Source organism: Hylaeus volcanicus, chromosome 1 (genome assembly GCF_026283585.1).
Source record: "Hylaeus volcanicus isolate JK05 chromosome 1, UHH_iyHylVolc1.0_haploid, whole genome shotgun sequence".
Taxonomy (NCBI): domain Eukaryota; kingdom Metazoa; phylum Arthropoda; class Insecta; order Hymenoptera; family Colletidae; genus Hylaeus; species Hylaeus volcanicus.
Genome location: NC_071976.1, coordinates 29,011,151 through 29,031,601, shown reverse-complemented (window position 1 = coordinate 29,031,601; position 20,451 = coordinate 29,011,151). Strand labels below are relative to the sequence as shown.

The 20,451-nt window shown below is 32.1% G+C and overlaps 1 protein-coding gene across 14 annotated transcripts; it reads right to left on the bottom strand.

Annotated features, from left to right (window-relative positions):
- Positions 1-926: 926 nt before the first annotated feature.
- On the bottom strand, positions 927-18,758 carry LOC128882351 (WD repeat-containing protein 7). Of its 14 annotated transcripts, none has more exons than XM_054133962.1 (27): positions 18,609-18,758; positions 18,298-18,462; positions 17,005-17,183; positions 16,657-16,889; positions 16,427-16,569; positions 14,371-14,561; positions 14,154-14,299; positions 13,885-13,905; positions 12,854-12,880; positions 11,309-11,399; positions 10,800-11,214; positions 10,468-10,688; positions 10,034-10,253; positions 9,824-9,938; positions 9,502-9,707; positions 9,283-9,420; positions 9,102-9,170; positions 8,416-8,517; positions 7,466-7,678; positions 7,132-7,396; positions 6,847-7,066; positions 6,562-6,787; positions 6,144-6,481; positions 5,700-6,023; positions 5,527-5,619; positions 5,254-5,451; positions 927-5,172 (listed from the first exon to the last, which is right to left on the bottom strand). In XM_054133962.1, exons 3-27 carry the CDS (start codon positions 17,167-17,169, stop codon positions 4,987-4,989), a joined length of 4,566 nt encoding a protein of 1,521 aa, XP_053989937.1. In that variant the 5' UTR covers positions 17,170-17,183; positions 18,298-18,462; positions 18,609-18,758; the 3' UTR covers positions 927-4,986. The 14 variants fall into 14 exon arrangements, with proteins under 14 accessions (XP_053989937.1, XP_053989928.1, XP_053989914.1 ...); XM_054133953.1 differs by having other exon boundaries at positions 6,144-6,484; positions 18,298-18,520; positions 18,609-18,757; XM_054133939.1 differs by having other exon boundaries at positions 6,144-6,484; positions 18,609-18,757.
- Between the last annotated feature and the right edge of the window lie 1,693 nt (positions 18,759-20,451).

Sequence of the window (20,451 nt, the reverse complement as noted above, 5' to 3'; positions counted from 1 at the left end):
ACTGCTAGATGGTGCTATTTACATTTTTTTTATCATCGTCGATAACTTGTCGATATATTACCATAATATCAGTAAAAAAAACAATGTATATCTGCGTCTCGTCTAATGTCATATTCGATATAAATAAACTAGTATTAGTATATTATTAGAAATTTATAAATTAACTATCGACACACAAGTTTACTATACAGTGTGCACTATAAAACAAGATACGATCTTTCATTTCATAATGACTGAAATTACACGTGGTAGATAGTTTATAAATTTAGGCTTTGACCTAAATCCATTAAATTAACTCCATGAATTTATTTTGTATACAGTATTTTATTAATTGTAACAGAAACCTAGTTGACAGATAATTTCTAACTAAAGGAATACAAGGAACTGTAGCGGTTCGTAAATGTTTGACTTTCGTGAAATAAATAAATAAAGTAATATTTCCTTTGTATAAGTTGATAAACAATTCCTATAAACACGACATTTAAACTTGATTTTTTAAGTGTTACGTACCATATTTCATCTGTAAAAATTGCTACGATTAAAGCTTTTAATCAAATTTACAAGTTATATCTATACCATTGTCCTCTGATACTAATCAGAAACATCTAATTTTTTGTATTAATTTGTTAATCCCCTATTGCACATGTAATAAAAACAATTTCAGCAAAGTATACTCAGGAAGATTTCCACGTCATATTTTTTTTATAAGACTATGTAGTAGCTTTGTAGATTCATCTACTTATTATTTAATTACAATATTAATTCTTGAATGTATAAATAATAAGAAATAATTTTCTTTTAAAGATAAGATTCGTGCAATAAAGGGTTAAAGAAACAAATAAGAATTATTACTTTTTATAATACGAATGATTGAATAGCTTTTTTGTTAAATAATGCATGTGTAAAATTCGTCAAGATAGAAACGATTTTCGTTTTCATGGTATATATATTATCGAATTTTCAACGCAACGCGTTTCACATTGATTACATTTAAATACATTCAATTATTGCATAACGATTAACAACACGTGCGGTATACTTTCTTTTGCATTAAACCTTACTGTTAGTGATGGAATCTAGAATTACCCGAAACGGTTCGAGTGAACAATGGAAAACATCGAGATTATAAGAAGTTGAAACAGCTGTTTACTAGAAAGTTTCAAGAATTTAATCGCTAACAAGCGGGCTCGCTTTGTTCATTTTATGTAAGAGAAATAGAAAATTTAGTTCTTTGTAATTTCCATAAATTTTGTGACATAGAATGATTTTTTATAACAATTTTTGTTTTGAAAATGCACTAATCATGTTCGTTGAAATTGGAAATGATTATTAGTTGAAGAAGATAGATAATTCGAAGTTTTCCAAAGACCGAAATCATTTTGAAGATTGGAATATCGAGTACATCCATCACTGACTATCTTTGTCGATTACGAGAGAATGATCGATGAAAACGAAAATCTATCGTTGACCATTTTCTCGATCGAACTTCGTTTCCCTCAATCCTGCCCACGGATGGAATCTTTCACTAGGTTTTATCTTTACTCATAGTTTTGTGTTTGTCTGTGTTTACGTCAGACGTACACATAACACAGCATCAAGGTTACCAGACGTCTTAAAAATTAGGTTTATCATATTCCTCGTAATAAAGTCATATTTTCCAAAATATGTCTGGTTGCTATCAAGTTATGTTCAAATTTAACGTACAATGGCTGTGTACAGCAAAGTACAAATGCCTGAACTTAGATAAGAATTCGTTTGGCATCTCTTTTGACATAAAATACTATTTAACATTGTTTAAAATTCTTACCATGGCTCTTTTACTGATTATTACTCTTTTCATGCTTTAATCTTCTTGCTAGTCATGGCTGTTGCAATTTTTTAAATCTGGTAACCTTGCGCAGCACCGACTATGTGATATTTATATTGGTAACTAGTCGGAGAAAGATACCACTGCTCTGGAGAGCAAATTTGAACAGGATTGGTTTAACCATACGCAACGCACGATAAAGTACATAATGTACACATAAATAATTACATAGATACAATTAGGCATAGATCGGTTTTATATATACAAGTAACGCGGAGCAATCGTTTGGATTCGCCGCGATGAGATGCTATGTCGGGGAGCCAATCCGTCGTCTCATACTTTCTCACAAAGTCAACTTCGTTTTTTTGCGTTTACGAGTATTTCGTTTTGATACCGATCGTAGACACGCCTGCGTGACATATTGCCTGCGGTACTAACATTTCTTCCTTCTCATGATAATTGAAACACTAATATCACTTAAATTTTGTTATCGATAAGATTTGGTTTCGTCTTCCAATCCATCCGCCTATCTATTCTATAAAGGACGAATTGTACAGTGACAAGCAAAACTTCACACATGATATAAACATTTCCAAATGTGTTCACATATCTTAGACTGATAACATTGTATTACAAATTATGAAATGGTATACGAGTGTTATTATCTATTATCCATCAAGGCCAGTTAATATTTGTTTACATTATTCAGAATATAGAATGGTACATCTGTACCAACTTGATTGAAATCAGTGTTTACTAATACCGATTCTCCCTGTCGCTTCTGTACTACTTTCTTAGTCGTTTGCAACTTTGTCAACAAACGTTCATCTACTATTCATTGTTGATAAGTATTGCTGTACTTATTAAAAACATAACAGAATGAAAAATTCTTAAAAGTATGTTCAATTATTTGCTCATCACTGTAATGTGTAATATGCGAGTAAATATATTCTTCAATTCATGGACAAATTTCTTCACACATTAAATTTGCATCATTTTTTTTTATAAATTCTTTTTCGATATACTGATTTAAGTTACTGTCAGAAGCTTCAAATTTAACATTTCAAACAGTTATACAAAGGAAAACAGAAGATATGACGGTATCTCCTGAGAAAATGTCAGCGAATGAATTCGATGAACACGTCAAAATACCGATAACAAAAATTATTTCGGCATAATCGTTTGTTATATTTCATTTGATTAACACAACTCGTCGTCCCTGACATGGGCACTGTGTCATTCGTGTTACCGATTTCGCTTAAATTTTGCATTGTATATAATAGTGCATTAAATATAAATGGTATATTGTCCTCAATTTTATGAGAAATTCAAACATAAATTCGAGAAAACATATTGATTTTTAATTCTGTTTAAATTCATTAAATTATTGTTGAATATTACTTCAATAATATACTAACTGTTTCGTTTCGACCTTGAACTACTCGAATCTATAGAGCGTTGTGTGTATAGTACATTAATGTATCCGATTTGCACTATACATTTGTATATAAATTTGAATGAAATCGATAATTCCAATGTAGCACAGTTCCCTTTCAAGATGTTTTAGTCTTGATTCTAAACACATGACATTTGGTTATACCCAAAGATTTGTCATGTGTTGGAAGATACATTCGTGATTTTGTGCGATCCATTATAGACGTAACAGAACTGCGACGTGGAAATTGATCATCACAATTGTATACATCATTATGCGTATGTAAGAATCTGGGCGACGGAGTCGTAATTTCTCTAACAAAAATCGTTGCCATGCTTACATAAAACATTGCGCTAATCTCCCAAAAGGCAATAACGATAATAAATTAAACTAAATGAATTCGATAACATCTACATTCTCTACCGCGTTATCCGTTTGTTTTACAAATGGAGAAACATTTTAACTCGAGAAAGAAAAATAATTGGGAAATCACACTTCACGTTCGGATGACTGTACAGATCAAATTCAATCCGTTGCATTTTCGATTCTAAATGATGAAATAAATATTATTACATAATAGTTTTCGCGTGGAATATTTATAAAAACTGTAATAACCGTCGCAAAAGTTACATTTTCATGTATCAAAGAATTTAACTGTTAATCTTCACTATCACTTTGTTCTTAGTCATAAGTAACAAATATGCGCGATCGAGTGGCGATTAAGATCAGATCTCGACGTACAGTTCTCTTTATAAGACACAAAAACATTCAACGTGCTAAACGGTAAAAATCACGCGACAGGTAACACGTGTAAAATTCGTAAAACAGGAATTCATTTGAAGCGTTTAACTATACATAAACAGATTAAACATAAGGCGATTGATACAAATTGTTACATTGATCTATGGTTTTCGCCATTGTAAGTATTATGTATGTACAAATCCTTAGGCGACAATTAATATTTTTTGCCTTTTTTTTGGTATGTATATATACACATGTATGTACTTTCAACGCGAGGTACCAGTACGGTAACCTTTCAACTATTATATCGGAGTTTCAGGAATATGTAAACGTGGCTCGAATGACACACGCGATAGCGTAACATTGCGTAATGTACAGTACAGCACACAAATCCTTTTACGTAGAAACGTTCAACAAATTTCACGATATATATTTGATAGTATGAAAGCGTTTCACATATTTTACTTTAGATCTAGACTCGGAAAATTCTAATGAATTATTCAGATCCGTAACTACGTAGATAATAATCAAATGATATAGTGCATTGATTTAATAAATAAAAAGAATACTTTCTTTAAGGCGTGACAACATTCAAACTATTTCCGGGTGCTACAGCAACGCAAAAATCGAGCATATTCGTGCGCACAACCAAAAAACGTAAAGGTTTAAATTACATAAATGGAAAAAAAAGAAGATACGATAGATTGAAAAGGAACAAATTTTCGTACCATGCTCGATGATAATCTCTATGTCATATCCTGCGCCGTGGAACGATGAAATTCATCACTCGAGCATATTCCGTATGATACGGTATCTGATTATTTAGCATTAGCACTATTGAAGTACCAATAAACGCACCAACATTCACGACGGCACTTTCGGTTATTTTTGTTTGTTGTCTACGATGATTCCACGTTTCTGCTTGTAAACTGATCCCACTTGCTGTACTGCTCAATTTTTTTTTTTTTTGTCCAGTACTGGAATAGGAGGGGTCATCTATTGTTTATACGTTAAACCGTGTTTCAGATCCGTCGGCAAGCATCAACGTAACCGTTCGGTTATTTATCCATATCAATCGAGCTAATCGCATAGGGTTCAATCGCGCTACGTCATTAATAGGCGCAGTACTGTATGACTTAACGCAACGTGTCTGTGAATTTCCTAGGCCAAACATTCCGCTATTTGTTTGCTAGAAATGTTAAAAGTTTTTAATTAATATTATCGACGTTTACCTTAAAATTAACTAAAGAATAAAAATTGTCCTTCCTACCTGCCAGAAACATAGCTTATTTTCCGCGCATGAATAGCTAACCAGGAACTTGCCCTCAGGTGAAAATGCTAACGCAGTCACCGGTACTGAATGCGCAGGTACTGTCTGGCATTTGACGTTTCCTCGCAATTCATAGAGAGCGAGTTGACCGTTGCGACTACCGACTGCTATCCTGCGCGTTGCTGGACAGTGACTTACCTGAAGAAAACATGAATTTGTTACGAGCCTACGCTTAAACAAAACGCTGAATAGTACCAATATCAGTTAACTTACTTGATTAAATCTACATACTGCTGGAAATACGTCGTTTAATGGTTTAGTTTTGAGATGACCTGGGTCCAGACAATGTAAAATAATATCCATGACCTGTAAACATTGGTTATTACATTATGAATACGAAAACGTTTCAGGTTTCTCCAGATTCCGGTGAATACTATTATTTTTACCTCAACTAAAAGATCACTCATTTCACTCTGCATTTTATCGATTAATTGTTCAACAATTCGGAGTATTTCTGGTTTCGCCCTAGCTAAAACGCTTGCACCTATATTTACATTTAGTGTTTGCGCATTTTGCTGCAGTGTATTAAATCTAGCCACCTCTCGCGCCATCGTAGTAATGAATGCTGCAGGTCTGGCAGTAGCTATTAAGGTTAAAGCATGACGTGCCGTGCGACATGTATCAGCTTGAGGTGTAAGAGGAAGGCCGTACGTCATACTTGGTACTAATTTATCAGCATCACAACACATTTCCAATAGACCCAATAATACCTGTTAATTATTATTTGATTTTTAAATATGATAAGCAATATATGATATTTGTTTAAACATTTTCCTAATCTATTATCATAATTATTGATTTAACATTTAAATTAGTAGTATTTTTCTTACTTTCGATACGTCAAGATATGGTTCCCAAACCGTGAAACCTCTACCAATGAGATCAATTGCTGCTCTTCGCAATGCCGTGTGTAAAGGCAATTTAGGAGAATGCGGCGCGTGTAACAGATGCGTGAGCGCCAAACTAGTATGCCTGGCAAGATTATTATTTCCTATTCCGAAACCTTCTACAATCGAACTCTTTCGCCTCTGTTCATTATCCCTTTTCTGATTCATCGTAGTAACGTCTTGACCAAATTCAGCACCTATTACGCCCAATAATACAACTGCCGTCGTTTGTTTTCGTTTCAGTTCCGCCACGCTCGATGGTTTCCTAGCTACATTTATTTCTGCTGATAGTAAAAATGTATAATTAGGATGTTTACCCGATAAAAATAATGGAACGCCAAATAAATGTTTCATGAATTACCTTCCACTAATTCTTCCTCTTCATCTTCTTCTTCTTGATGCGATTCAGTCGGAGGAATTGGACTATTAGAAGTTGGAGGACTTTGGTTCTGTACTTGTGGTGCAATGGGCTCTTGAGTGCTGTACATTGGAAGATATTGCGACCAACTATCTACCAGCGCTTTTCTTCCTTTTGGACCCATTCTACCTAGTTCGGCGAGTAGTAAAGCTTGAGCAGCTTCGCGGATCTGAAATATTGTCATTAGATTTACTATTATGCATTCTAAACGTGTTGGCAATAACTAACCTCAAGGCATTGATGTTGCCATCTCCGTGCCATCATTTCGACTTGAGGCCGTTTGAATGTTTTCGCACCACCTTGCGAAGCTACTTTGTCAGGTAGAAGCACGCAATGCAAGGTCGCTAAAAGCGACCAACCTTGCTTAATCTGTGCCTGTTGTACTGTATAAATTTCTTCATTTTCTTCTTCTGCTTTGTTCCAATTAACTGCCGATCTGTTACCCGGTCTACATAAAATATACCCATGAAATTTATCCTACAATATAATTTTGTGTACGAAACAAACGCTGACCTATGCAGTTTTCGATTCCGTTCTTGTTCAGGTACAAATGTTGCATTATTCATTGACATTAACGTATTCGCCAAAGCGACTACTGCCAATAAATGATTACTGGTTAATGTGGTAGACAGCTCCCAATGTGCTCTTGCTGTGAACGCTCTGGTAAGCCTTTCTTGTCTGACTAATTCGATTGGTAAACGTTGTTCCAGTTGCGTTGCCGGTTCACCGGCTGGTTCCAATTGCGTTTGCCAAGTTGGTAATAGTAACGACATGTAACCTACGATAAACAATGTTGATTTAACAACGTAGATACGTACTTAGGAAGTTTTAATATTTTTGCGCATACCTCCTTTAGACAATACTCCAAAAGAAACAGGAACCATGGGTCTTAGTAAACCTAGCTTTCCTTCGCAAACGCGATCTAAGTCTGGATCCATGCCCCAAGCATGTAATAAGCTCAATATAAGCTGAGCAACCTCCATAGTTGCATTTGGTTCGCTGAAAGCTCCATTCCGTTTCAAATTGTTCTTTGCAGCGTCGCTATTATTCCAATTGTCACCTGCGAATGATTAGGACTTCTTGAGTAGCTACAGACATGCAAATTTTAAATCTACCACAGCTGTGCATTGAAGAAGTGAAGTATAACATCAAAGTTTAAAACGTTCCATACATTTTCACACAAAAGTTTCCTGAAGTAAACATATTAGAAATATTTCAATGATCAACTGCCAATACGTTTCAACCCTAAATATTCATTGTGTCAAATGTATGAAAAGTTTTATAACAATATGCACCGATACGAAATCTATAAATAAAGATGAATGTATAAAGCAAAAACCTGAAATGTATGAAATGTTAACATATATATGTAAAGTATAATGAATAAATAAAAGAAACAATAATTTTAGATACTATACAATAGTGGCCAAAAATATGATTTATATATTCCATAGTAACATTTTTTTTTGCAACTCACTGTTGTACATAAAAGTACTAAACTACATTGTATACTTATTGAATAACGAAACAGCCTGGAACGAATAATTTGGCGCACAAATTAATAACTGTTCAAATTGTAAAGCACTATGTAAGTTCATCAAAGGAAATGTTAATGAGTACCCTTAGTGTCTTGTATCATAAACATCGAAATAAAGAATGAATGCATTTTACATAAAAAAAAAGAAGAAACTGAGAAGCGAAACGACAAATCTAAACTAACAAAAAAAATCCATGCGATGTGATTTCAGCAGCAGAAAGTACAATAAAAATAGCCATCCTCCTTAAATCGTGGCTAACCTTTACCGTCGAGAGTCGACGGCTTGAGGCCAACGCTTTCCACCTTGGCCTGAATTTTAGTGTGTACGTTCTCTGCACCCTCCTTCATTTTAGCCAATATACCTACAGAAAGAAATTGGCTTTAGATGTAATAAACGAACTTTATCTCAAAACGAATCTTCTAACTAACGACTATAGTTGAAGTATGGATTACAGGCATTACGAAATCTGTGAATATTATATGAAACAAACATTCCATGAACGAGCATATTTAGGTTATATGTCCAAGATTATAGAAATACTACCAAGCGTTATAAGAATTAAGAATACAAAACATTGCTTCACTATACCAAGTTTCTAATTCGAACAAATTTCGATCGATCAGTCTTTTGACACATATATTGGAGTTCCGAATCAAACAAGTATATAGAAATATTACTTCGACCGGATTAATACCGCCTCAACAAGATTTTTGGAAAATATGCATAAAACCACCTATATCTGTGCACATGCAGTCATACGAGAAGAATTGTATGTGCGTATTAATTGAATAATGAATAGCTTGTGCAGGAAGTAATATATAAAGAAAAACTAACGATCCTGTATGATATCCTTACTAAACCTTCGTTCTACAAGATATATACAAAAAAAAAATAACCAGATACAAACTACGATTTGCAAAATAAAACAATAACAGAGAACGGTACCGTGACGATCCTTCTCCTTTAAAATTCGTTCAACGTCGCCGGCCTTATCCTTGACGCGACCGAAAAAGTCTATAAAGTGGCATGTTAGTATCAATTTCTTAATTAATTCACATAATAGTTAAATTTTCAAAAGTAACTTTTTATTTGCTAGTATACGGAGAAAAGTGAACTATGTCTTCACCTGCAATTTTTTTATGCGCGTCTGGACTGGCGGACTGTGTCAGCGCTGCAACTTTTTGATACTCCGAGGCCGAAATTAGACCTTGCGCTTCCAATGAACCTGGCGACATCGTTCCATACTCGTCACTAAGTAGTTGTACTACACAAAAGAAAAAGAGAAATGCCTTTATTGATCTGTTATTACATATGTTGTAATCAACACAAAAAAAAAAATTAATACCTATTAATGCTTCTATGTCAAAAAATAAAATGTGACTTTCTGGATCTTTAGGATTACTCCTAAAACCTTGAATCATTAGAGGAGCGCCTTTTGCTTTTATTTGACTTCCGTGATCTGGTCCATGGCCGCCATGAAGTTGTTGCAATTGATGTAACCCTCTTTGCGTCGCGTGTCTTATAGCAGAGAGGTTTCTATGCCTTAAACCTCTGAAAAAAATAATATAAAATACAATAAATAAGATATAAAAAAAATTACAGTTCAGGATCCTTCCCCTAAAATTTACACAAGGTTCTCACCATCTACGTTGCAAGATTTCATTTACCTAAAGAAATGCACGGCAGGATTAGCTAAGCCTAGTTCTCCACCCGCGGCCGATCCTCCAGCTGCAGCTATAGTGTTTTCGTCACACGCGTAGAGTACTTCTTCGGCAATAATACCTGTAAGAATCGTTAATTATGGCGGTACATACAAAATCGGTAACTATCAGGATATTTTATATAAAGGAATATGAGAATTGAAAATGTATACATACCATGTAATACACGATCTAGGTGACCAGTTTCCATTTGCCATACATATACAGCCCCATCCGAACATCCGACTATCATAAAGTCATCCAGTGGCCTCCATTTTATGGTAACAACTGGAAACAGGTGTCGCGAAGCAAGAACAACGCACTTCCTTTCTGCTAGCGATAATAAAGTAACACTATGATCTGACGCAACACTGCAAACACACTTTTGTATTCTAGGCTGAAAAAGAACAACGAGATTATAATTACATAACAATGAAAAACCATACCATAGTATAAATAGTACATTATGAAATAACTGTTATAAAACTGTATTAGTTGCTAATGTACGTAGAAAGAAATTTTACTATCTTTTAATTAAACTTTTAAGTAATATAACAGTTGTTTCAAAAATCATTCTATTTGTTCGAGATGATTAATAACATTTAACGTACACTACAATTATCAGGTGGCACCATCAATTGAGTAATTTCACCAGCGTGGACACAGAACCTGTGAATCAGCGTACCGGCATAAAGGTCCCACAAACATACAGCGAAATCGACTGAACCAGATACAAGATGTACTCTGTCATAACGCGGTGCAGCTCCATGCGGATATAAAAGACAATTCACTCGACCAGAGTGACCTAAAAGTACTTGGTGTGGGGGCCAATCTATAAACCATGTAATAATTTATATTGAAATTGCTTGTTCGATCACTAATGGTTTCGTTTGAAAATATCATTATATTTGATAATATGTTCGCAAGTATGAATTAATTGTACCATCGTATTGTTGGTGATTCCCATGAAGTAATTGGAGCATGACTGTTTGTGTTGCAGGAACAATGATAATACTGCCATCTTCGCGACCAACAACTAGGCGACTTTGTTGTGGTAAATATATACTAGCCGTTAACTTTATACCATGTCCATCTCCACTGTCCAACTGATCTAATATTCCAACCGGTGGTGGTCTCATTTGTGCCCAAGCAGTGGTCAGACTTATTTTCACTGCTGGTGACAATGAGACAGGTGTTGAGTGATCATTCTGACAGATTTGGGACAATTGTTGAGTTGTTACTTCTGGTACTGTCCAAAGAAAAACAACACCTTCGCTATCACCACGTAATAAATATTTTAGTGTTTTACTTTGCCGTTGTACTGTAACTAATCGCATTGCTGGTGGGCACGACAGAGGCTATAATAAAAACAATGTAATGTACTACCCGATAATTTTGGTTTTTATATCTTATTTAAAGCTTTTTTTTATTAATCAAAAACTTCGAAATTACCTTGTCTCCAGGTTGCGTCAGAGTACAGTATAAGTAAGGTTGATCATATTCGGCACCCGCCGTATGAAAACTTTTATTGTCTGCAACGCTACTGCATGATCAAAACAAAGAACAATAATATATTATGTTAGTATTTTTAATCTTTTATATAACATGATGCCATTTATGGCCACCAATTCACAACAGATTCTAATATATTATGATATATTAGAAACTATTTTATAGAATTATCCATAAATAGTAATTATTATATTTCGTGAACGATCATTTGCATTTGTTATATTTAATAGCTTATTTAATAAGACATGTATCAGTAAGCAGAAAAGCATTGCATAATTTGATTCAATCAATCTATATAATCATGTTTTTCTTACAGGAATTTGTTAAATCAGATGTAAATCTAATATATAAATTTATTTGCAAAACTAAATTCAGCATAAGTAACTAAAACTATAATAAGCTGGCATGGCACTACTACATTTTTTATTTAAATGATTATTTTCATCATTCACCTGATCTATAAAGTAGTGATACATGTAAAGCAATTCAAGGCAAACGAAAGGTGAAAACACAAAGTCTGAAATGCATATTGCCCTTGTTTGTTATGTCTTCGTTTAACATGTTTTTGTATGATATTGTTTAACACGGTAATTATTTAGAAGATAGAATATGAACTATACACTTATAAGCAGACAGTGCACGAAAATGTATTATATTATTATTATTGCTAGTGAAGTAAAATCATTTGAAATATAAGAGACTTCCTAAAGAATAATGAAGTATTAAGTTCTGTCTCTATATGAAATGACAAACCACTTTTCCTGGACCATGAAATTTCAAAAAGAAAAGTTTCTTTTTCATAATATTGTAGAATGCAAGAACATATAATTTATGATATTCAATCGTAATTTTAAACTGAATTGTTTTTATATTATTTTGTTCTGTCAATTAAATATACAGTATCCTAATTTTTGAATTTCTATAAAATCATAAACTACACTATTTACATCTATTTATAATAACTGAATACAATGAAATTCATGTATTTTACTGTTTATATTAAATAATTTGTTACAACAAACTATCTATGAATTATTCGTAAAGTTGATACTAATTTAGATTTAAATATTAGATAAAGTTTTCTGTTCCACAATTTTACTTCTGATAAAGAAGTACATACAAATCTGTTAAATTTTTTAATTAACTTTTGAAACTCCAACTGTACACCAAATGTATTGTAAGGAGAAAGCAAGATCAATCCTAAAAGGAATTTTCTACTTTCTCTTTACATCACATTATTACTTTATTATTTAAGCAAATTTCATTGTATTTATCTTTCATCTATACATATATGAAAATGTATAGAACTGCACCTGATTCATCACATTCAGTATAAAGGAGAAGAAGTAATTATGAAAACTAAATCAGTAGAAGAGCAATATGATTAAAAAAATAAATACATACGAAAAACACAGGTAAAGAGACAGTGAAATTACAGTGAAGAACACAAGACGAGAGTGTGTAAAAGAAATAATCCAGGGTTACCTGCTGAGAGCCTTGCCCTTCAGCTTGCTAGAAGGACACCAGATCCACCGTAGAATGTAGTAGATGTGTATTATATGAAAAAGACACATCACCGTAAAAACAGATCACAGTGTTAATTGTATGTTTGTAATATGGGAAAATGAAAAACTACTTGAGTATAAAACTTTCAAATTTTCTATATCGACTTTACTTAGATCGTATATGCACTGCTTTGGTGTACTTTTCTCACTGATTAAGAAAACTCATCGAATTCGATCACACTGATGGAACAACAAAAACATTTAATGAGAACTTTGCTTACCTATGTATATAAAACCATTTAAAGTGCACATAAATACAAAGTCATTTATAACATTCATACCGTAAATAGTAAATAAAATACATTTTTGTTTAAACGTTAAAACTTCGTTAATATAGTTTTTATATAAAATAGATAGATCCAAATTTTAATTTTTAATTCAATGATCGAATATGAATGTTCATGGTAAATGATGTAAAGAAATATAAAGAGAACAAATATTAAATGTGTGCATTGCCAGCAAGTGCCTCTACAGAATAGCATTCAGACTTAAAAATTGAAGCCTTTGGTTAATTTGAAGATTGGTGCATAATTGAGGTGAATTTATCTACGTATTTTGTATATTCGTAAAGATATAGTAATTATGTTTGACATATTTTACGTTAAATTTTAAACCTGATTCGCCTGTAATGATATCTCATTTTTATTTCAGAAATCATTTGTCCTATGTTATAGAATATTGAACTATTATGATGTATTGTTAAATATATTGTATACTATATTATTAAAGCATATTATTAACAAATTCTTGTTATATTTTGTTTTTTTAAATATGTTAAATTGGTATAACAATTGATTACATCAATACAAACAAATGCATATTAGTATTACTAGCTATGCTATAAAAGTAAGCATCTCTTAATTAAATATTATACATATTTCTTTTATAAAAAACGATATGTTAATTATTAGGTCTGATAAAATTTACGATACTAATTTCCCAAAAAACTACCTGTCAAGGTGTACCAGAACCCTATAAGCAACAAATGAATAGTCTATTAAATGAATTGATATTTCAAATAACTAAATCATATTAGGTAATATGATCACGAATGTTCTGTCTTAGAAATACTTGATGTTATGAATTATGTACAAGCTCTTCTACAATATAATGAAATAATGAAATTCGAATATTTTATAAGAATTCTAAAATAAAAAAATATCCAAGATTCCAAAGTAGAGTAACAAGAAGGAGGAATCTCGTTCTATTTAGAAACGTACTTAGCTGGTAGTTTATAGAGATAACCATGACCTTTGTCACTCCATAAAATAACCCTGTCCGCAGCTAGGAAGTCGCCAGCCATCCAACGTTCTCCACGAGGCGCAGAAATTGAACACAAGACAGAAAAGTCACCGGCATCGTATATCTGTTTCAAGTAATGCATGAATAAAAGCAAACTTAATTTATCTAAAAGGGTGCAGTAATAAGAATACATACCTGCCAATCTTTGGAACACACAATTAATACAGTTCTTTGATTATATGGGCAACAGGTCATTGCAAGTGCATTTAGACATCGTATCTGTTTGCTTTCATGTTCATAAAGGGGTTCACTGTTACGATTCTCATGACCAAGAAGAGTCCACACCTTGACCGTACCAGTTGTTGTTAAGGCCAGTACGACATCGTCTTTAAATGAATGGAAGCGCCTGTTGCGCGTTAACTACATCTAAGTAGGTGTTATAGTATTTCAAGCAAAAGAATTTTCAGTATTGGTCAGCAAAGTAACACCTTACATGTATTGTAAATGCAAACCAAAACGTAGATCTTTTACAAAGTTATAAAATAATATTCTGATACTGTTAAATAAATATATTAATATAAAAGAAAAAAAAACATCAAAATAATTTCTGATTACAGCTCTAACTAATATATCCATTTAATATAGTATTAGAATTTCATGCAAAATAAGATTCTTTGTTATATTTAAGAAATAATTATACCTTGTATGAAGATCTCAATACATGCATACTTTAATCATGCACAAAGCATCTTGAAAGTTTAGTGAGTAATTGTTGATTTTCAAAATATAGTATAGGGAAAGAGAAAGCCATTGAAATATTCATTTCTTTTAAATATATTTTCCATTTTCCAGTGAAGTTCTATACTAAACTTAAAAGATACCGCGTATTAAAAACTAACGTGCTGAAAACTTATATACATGTCTTTACCAAAGCTGTAAAATTACACCTATTATGTAAATATTACGAAAAGTCATTCACTGATTAAAATACATGCGGTTATATTCCTTACATTATTTTTGTTTATTTAAATTCATTGTTAAATAACTATATTGTACTTTGAAAATTTAAATTCTAAGGAAGAGAAAATGGTTAAAGAACAGATATAAAAATTATATTATGTTTTTCAGTTCACTCTATATCGCAATAAGTAGTTAAAAAAGAAATTTTTCGATATACAGATTAAAGCCTAAAGCAACTAACGCACTACAAGAGCAATAAATAAACATTTAACTAAATGTTGATACTCCCTTTAAAATTATAAAAAAACAAAATTGCATTCATTGCATTCAAACATTAAACACATTTTAGAAATTATGAATTTAGAGTAATATATACTTACTATAAATATGGTTTATCACTCAAAAATGATATGACAGTGATTAACGAATGTAGGTAAAATGCAATGTATGCTTTAATGATGGTGTTTTGTAATAGGAGAGCAAATGAAGGAGATTAGTATGAGGAAGGAGATTAGTTGAAATGTTAATGTTTGCTCATTTGATTTCATTTTTCAAAAGAATGAAAATTGAAAGACAACGAGAAAGAAACAATGAAAGATATGATACAGCTTGGACTATCAGTGGAATAACACTGATGTATTTCCACATGTAATTCATTAACATGCTGCAACAATGTAACTTTTATTAAAATTTTGATAATGTATAAATTATTATCATTACGTAATATAGAGTACATTGTTAGTAGTGCCATCAAATAACATTATCATCAAAAAATACCCCTTATAGAAAAAATTAAGTACATGTAAAGTCTTTCATATACCCAAAGCATAAAAGCTTCTTCAAGTTAATTGCTTAAAAAAAGAATTAACAGATAATTCAAAGCACCGAAAAATTGTAAAACTTACACGCATAGATCATCTTGTTAAATGCTTTACCAACGGAAAAACTCTTTAAACTTTATATTTAAAAGATCCCAAAGATAGTAGATTTTATTAATGACTTTAATACTTTAAAAAAGACCTGTTGAGCACCAAGATAGTATACGAAAAATTGGTAGAGCAGGAAATACCAAATATACTGTGCAATGAAATATCAAATGAAAGTCTAATCAGATAAAATAATATCGATTCGTTTTTTGCTTCAATCAGATAAATTAAATAATACCATGAGTACCATTCTGTTATAGTAATCAAGTTTTGCACAATATACATTGGTAGAGCAGTCAGAGAGAAGGAAAAAGAGAGAAAGCAGCTTATGATATAAAGCGTAGGTGTGATGGAGTGTAACTAACTTGTGTGCACGTAGAACCGACCTTTCCGTTTGGCCGGCCGCAAAACGTGCAGAGCACTAATCCAATCAGGATTGACGCGCGAACTTAAGGTGAATAAGACTTCCAAGCTGAAAGGGTCCATCACTAAAACCTCAGGGTAGTATCTGAAATGTGAAACAAATTTTTATTCTTCAGTTTGGAACTGTATATTTGATTTTACTTAAAATAATATTAATGTAAGTCTGATGTACCCAGAACAAAAAAGTCTAACATCTTCTCCACCAGCGGAAACATAAGGCAACATCTGTGTGTGAACACTACTAAGTTTCACAGCTTCTCTGCATTTTCCATCAACTAAATCCCAAGTGCACATCTCTCCACTTTCACTGCTGCTGACAATATAATTCTGTTCCATGATAGCGCTTGCTCGACTCAGACACAATATTGGAGCAGTGTGACCAACAAGTAAACATCTTGGAGTCATCTTAATATGAAATTGACAATGATTAATTATTTAAATTTTATACATCGAAATGTTCTCTTTTTACTTTCTATGTTTCTGATTAAATTGTTCAATATTACTAATAACATATATTTACATTTAGTGTTTCGGGATCCATTTGCCACAAACATATCTGCCCATCGTAACAGCCAGTCACCAAGGTTTTTTGATCTCGAGATAAATAAATACAAGAAATGCAATGAGTTGGAGCTATACGACCCCATAGCACTATGGGTACCACCAAGCTTGTACCTGCTGTCATTTTTAAAATTCAACCTATAATTTATAGTTAAAACTTTATAAATACATATCAAAATTTAAAACACTTATGTTAATTAATTTATTTTGTATTATTACTAAAATTTATAATTGATCTACTAAATGCCAAACCACTTAAACATTGTTAATACAATTAAGTATTATGTATATTATAAATACATTCAATAAAATATGCAGTATTATTATCACACTTTAACATGTAATTTTAACATCTCTTTAATGCAAAAACATGGTTTTTATTATATAATAACTGAGAATATAAATTACTTAAAATTGCTAATTTTAAAAAGCAATCTAAATAACTTTTATTTTTTAAGAAAATAATGTTTCAATCTCTGGTTTTCGACCTTCAGATTTTAAAATGTTATTACTCTGTTTTTTTTTCATTTGAACTTTTTTGTCCTTTTTAAAATGATAAAATAGAAAATTAAAGTGTTCAGTTATTGATCTTGATTGTAAACAAAATACATCCTACATGGATCGATGAAATAATAATATGAATATTGAACAGGGTTGATATAAAGAACTATATTACCATATCATATTTTTTTGTTCTAATAAATTCATCATCCAATAACACCGATAGTACCTATAATATTTAAACAGAGTAATGACATTATAAAATCTAAGAAAGAATATAAAATATGAAATGAAACATAGTTTTATTAAAATATAAAAGTTACCTGCATCGTTCTCTAACCTAATAAATCGAAATTATTTATACTTTTAGCCAATCCAATTGATAAAAAATAACAATAAAAATTCGTTTTAATTGTTTATACTTGATACATATTATATAATGTTCATTTATTCCCATCTTGGAACAACATATCAATATTTTTGATTTATCATATCATCGGAATATTCATTTTATACATTTACACTCGATCAACTTGTCAATTCGCTAAAAAATTGTTTTGACAATACAGCAATACGTATACAGTCAAAGCACATGTTCATTTGTGTGAATGTACAAGTAAGAATTGTATCTACAAACATAAGTTTCTTTTATAACACATAAGATAACAATGATTCAAGGAAATATAACCCAACATAAACTGTTAACTGACAATGCGATAAAATAATCCCGTAATAAATAAAATGACAAAACCTTGTTATAGAGTAGTCGAAGAATAATCAGCGTTACATCGATATTAACAGCAGGTATTTTCGTTGATAACAAATCAATTCTTCATCCGTAGCAAAAAGGGCTTGACAAGTATCTACCACAAAGTCCATCGCAACAACGCGATACACTAAGGATCTCGAAGAAAACCTATTAAAAGCAATTAGAGGCGTCTGCTACATCACATTCACGAGATGTCAGTGACAATCTACAGAATTTCAATTTTATCGCGTTTGTATACAATTACTCCAGCAACTCAACGCGGGTTCTATGTAAAAATCCATAGAAATATTTACCGAAAATACTGAATATTAATGACAATAGCTCCAAACGTTGCAACTGGCGATATATGCCAAAAATCATACAATCCTTACTGCACTCTCACGATCGCGGCCATCTTGATGTTGAGAATAGTCTGACGAATACATATACAATCAGCTGTTCCACGTCAAAAGATCCCTAGACAGTAAAATCTTGTTTAACGCGGCCCTCGGTAGATAACAGAGAGTCCAAACTCAGATGTAATACCTTGAACGTTTTTAGTTACTTAGACATAGGTAGGCGGCGCTACTAGACACGACAAAACCATGTATTATACAATTTCAAGATATTCTATCTATCCTCAAAGTTCAATTATTCCGAACGTATACAAATAAATAGCCAATTCTACATATGTATATATTTTACTTTTATGTATCTTACAATTTAGGTGAAATATTTTACAATATTTAGTGTTTTTGATTCATTCTATCAGCTTTAGAATTTAGTCTTATATTTGACCGATCGTGTCCTTGATTTATCGACTGCGAAAAAAAAACGAATTGTACTAAAGCGCACTCTACATCTATGTAAGCTAACTTTAGAAAATATACTCGGTCGGTACATCAAACTTGGAAACATTAATTCAGTAATCTCGTCCCCACTGTTTTACAATTAATAAGTATAATAATTGCAACAAATTAGCATTAGTCATATTGTTCAAAAATTAAGATATTCATATTACACAAATTGTAATATTTATAGAAATCCATATCCATAGTTAGGCGCTGGTATAGTAGAACTCCAGTTATCCTAATCTGGTTATCCCTCGACTGATTAGGATAAATGGAGTTCTACATTACTCACTGATACGTTGGATATGTAGTTGTGGTGCTTATTACCTAATGCTGTCTGTCAAATGTGCACTAATTAAGTCATGGACTCATTTTATTACATCTACGTTTGGATACAAAGACTTGCTTTCGTAGGCGGCATTGTCGTGTAGTAGAGAAATCGGATGGTAATTCAGTTTACCGTATGGTAATTGAAGAGATAGGAACTATTCCATGTCGAACTTGGACGTTTTACCACCGATGGCGCTGACAAAAAAAAATTTCAAATTTACCGTCCAATATTTAAATAGAATCTCTCAGGGGCTGTAACTGTGTTTGATTGTAGCTGCAATACGGGTTTAGACTGATACATTAGGTGTTATTTAAATAGAAGACGGATTGAAAGAAAGAAGTAGTTGTTACTAATATCCTTACTTAGATGCCAATGACTCCGGTTTAGCATGTTTACGAAATTATATTCTTGTTTTGAAAATTTTACTTCAGGAAATTTAATCTCTTCCATCTAGATTGACATAATTGTAAATGCAATGTGGCAGTATGATATTACGTTGACATGCTTGCAAGAAATAAGCATTTGAGTAATCTGTACGACCCCATTAACCTTTAACAGCGATATACATTTGCACGAAATGATTATCTTCTTACAACTTAAATTCGTAATTAATAATAATGTATCGAGCATTATTTTAACGTGGTCGGTTAGTAACATTTTTTATTATACGTAGAAACATTCTAGACGTTTCATGAAATCTGAGATAGAAGAAATCGAACACAACTGATCCGTGAAAAGGATAGAATAGTTCTTTGTATAGTGTACCGTTAAGAATGACTCAACACTGACATTATATTTCCATCAAATATATCGTTCTTTTTTCACGATAAGATTAAACAAGAAGAACAACGACAAGCTTTAATTGCTGATACTGAGGTCCATTTACGAGTTTCAAATATCTACAATGAGTCATAAAATTATTGGTTCGCACAGGGAGTTGGGACGGAAGTGATGACTAACAGTTTATTTCGTATC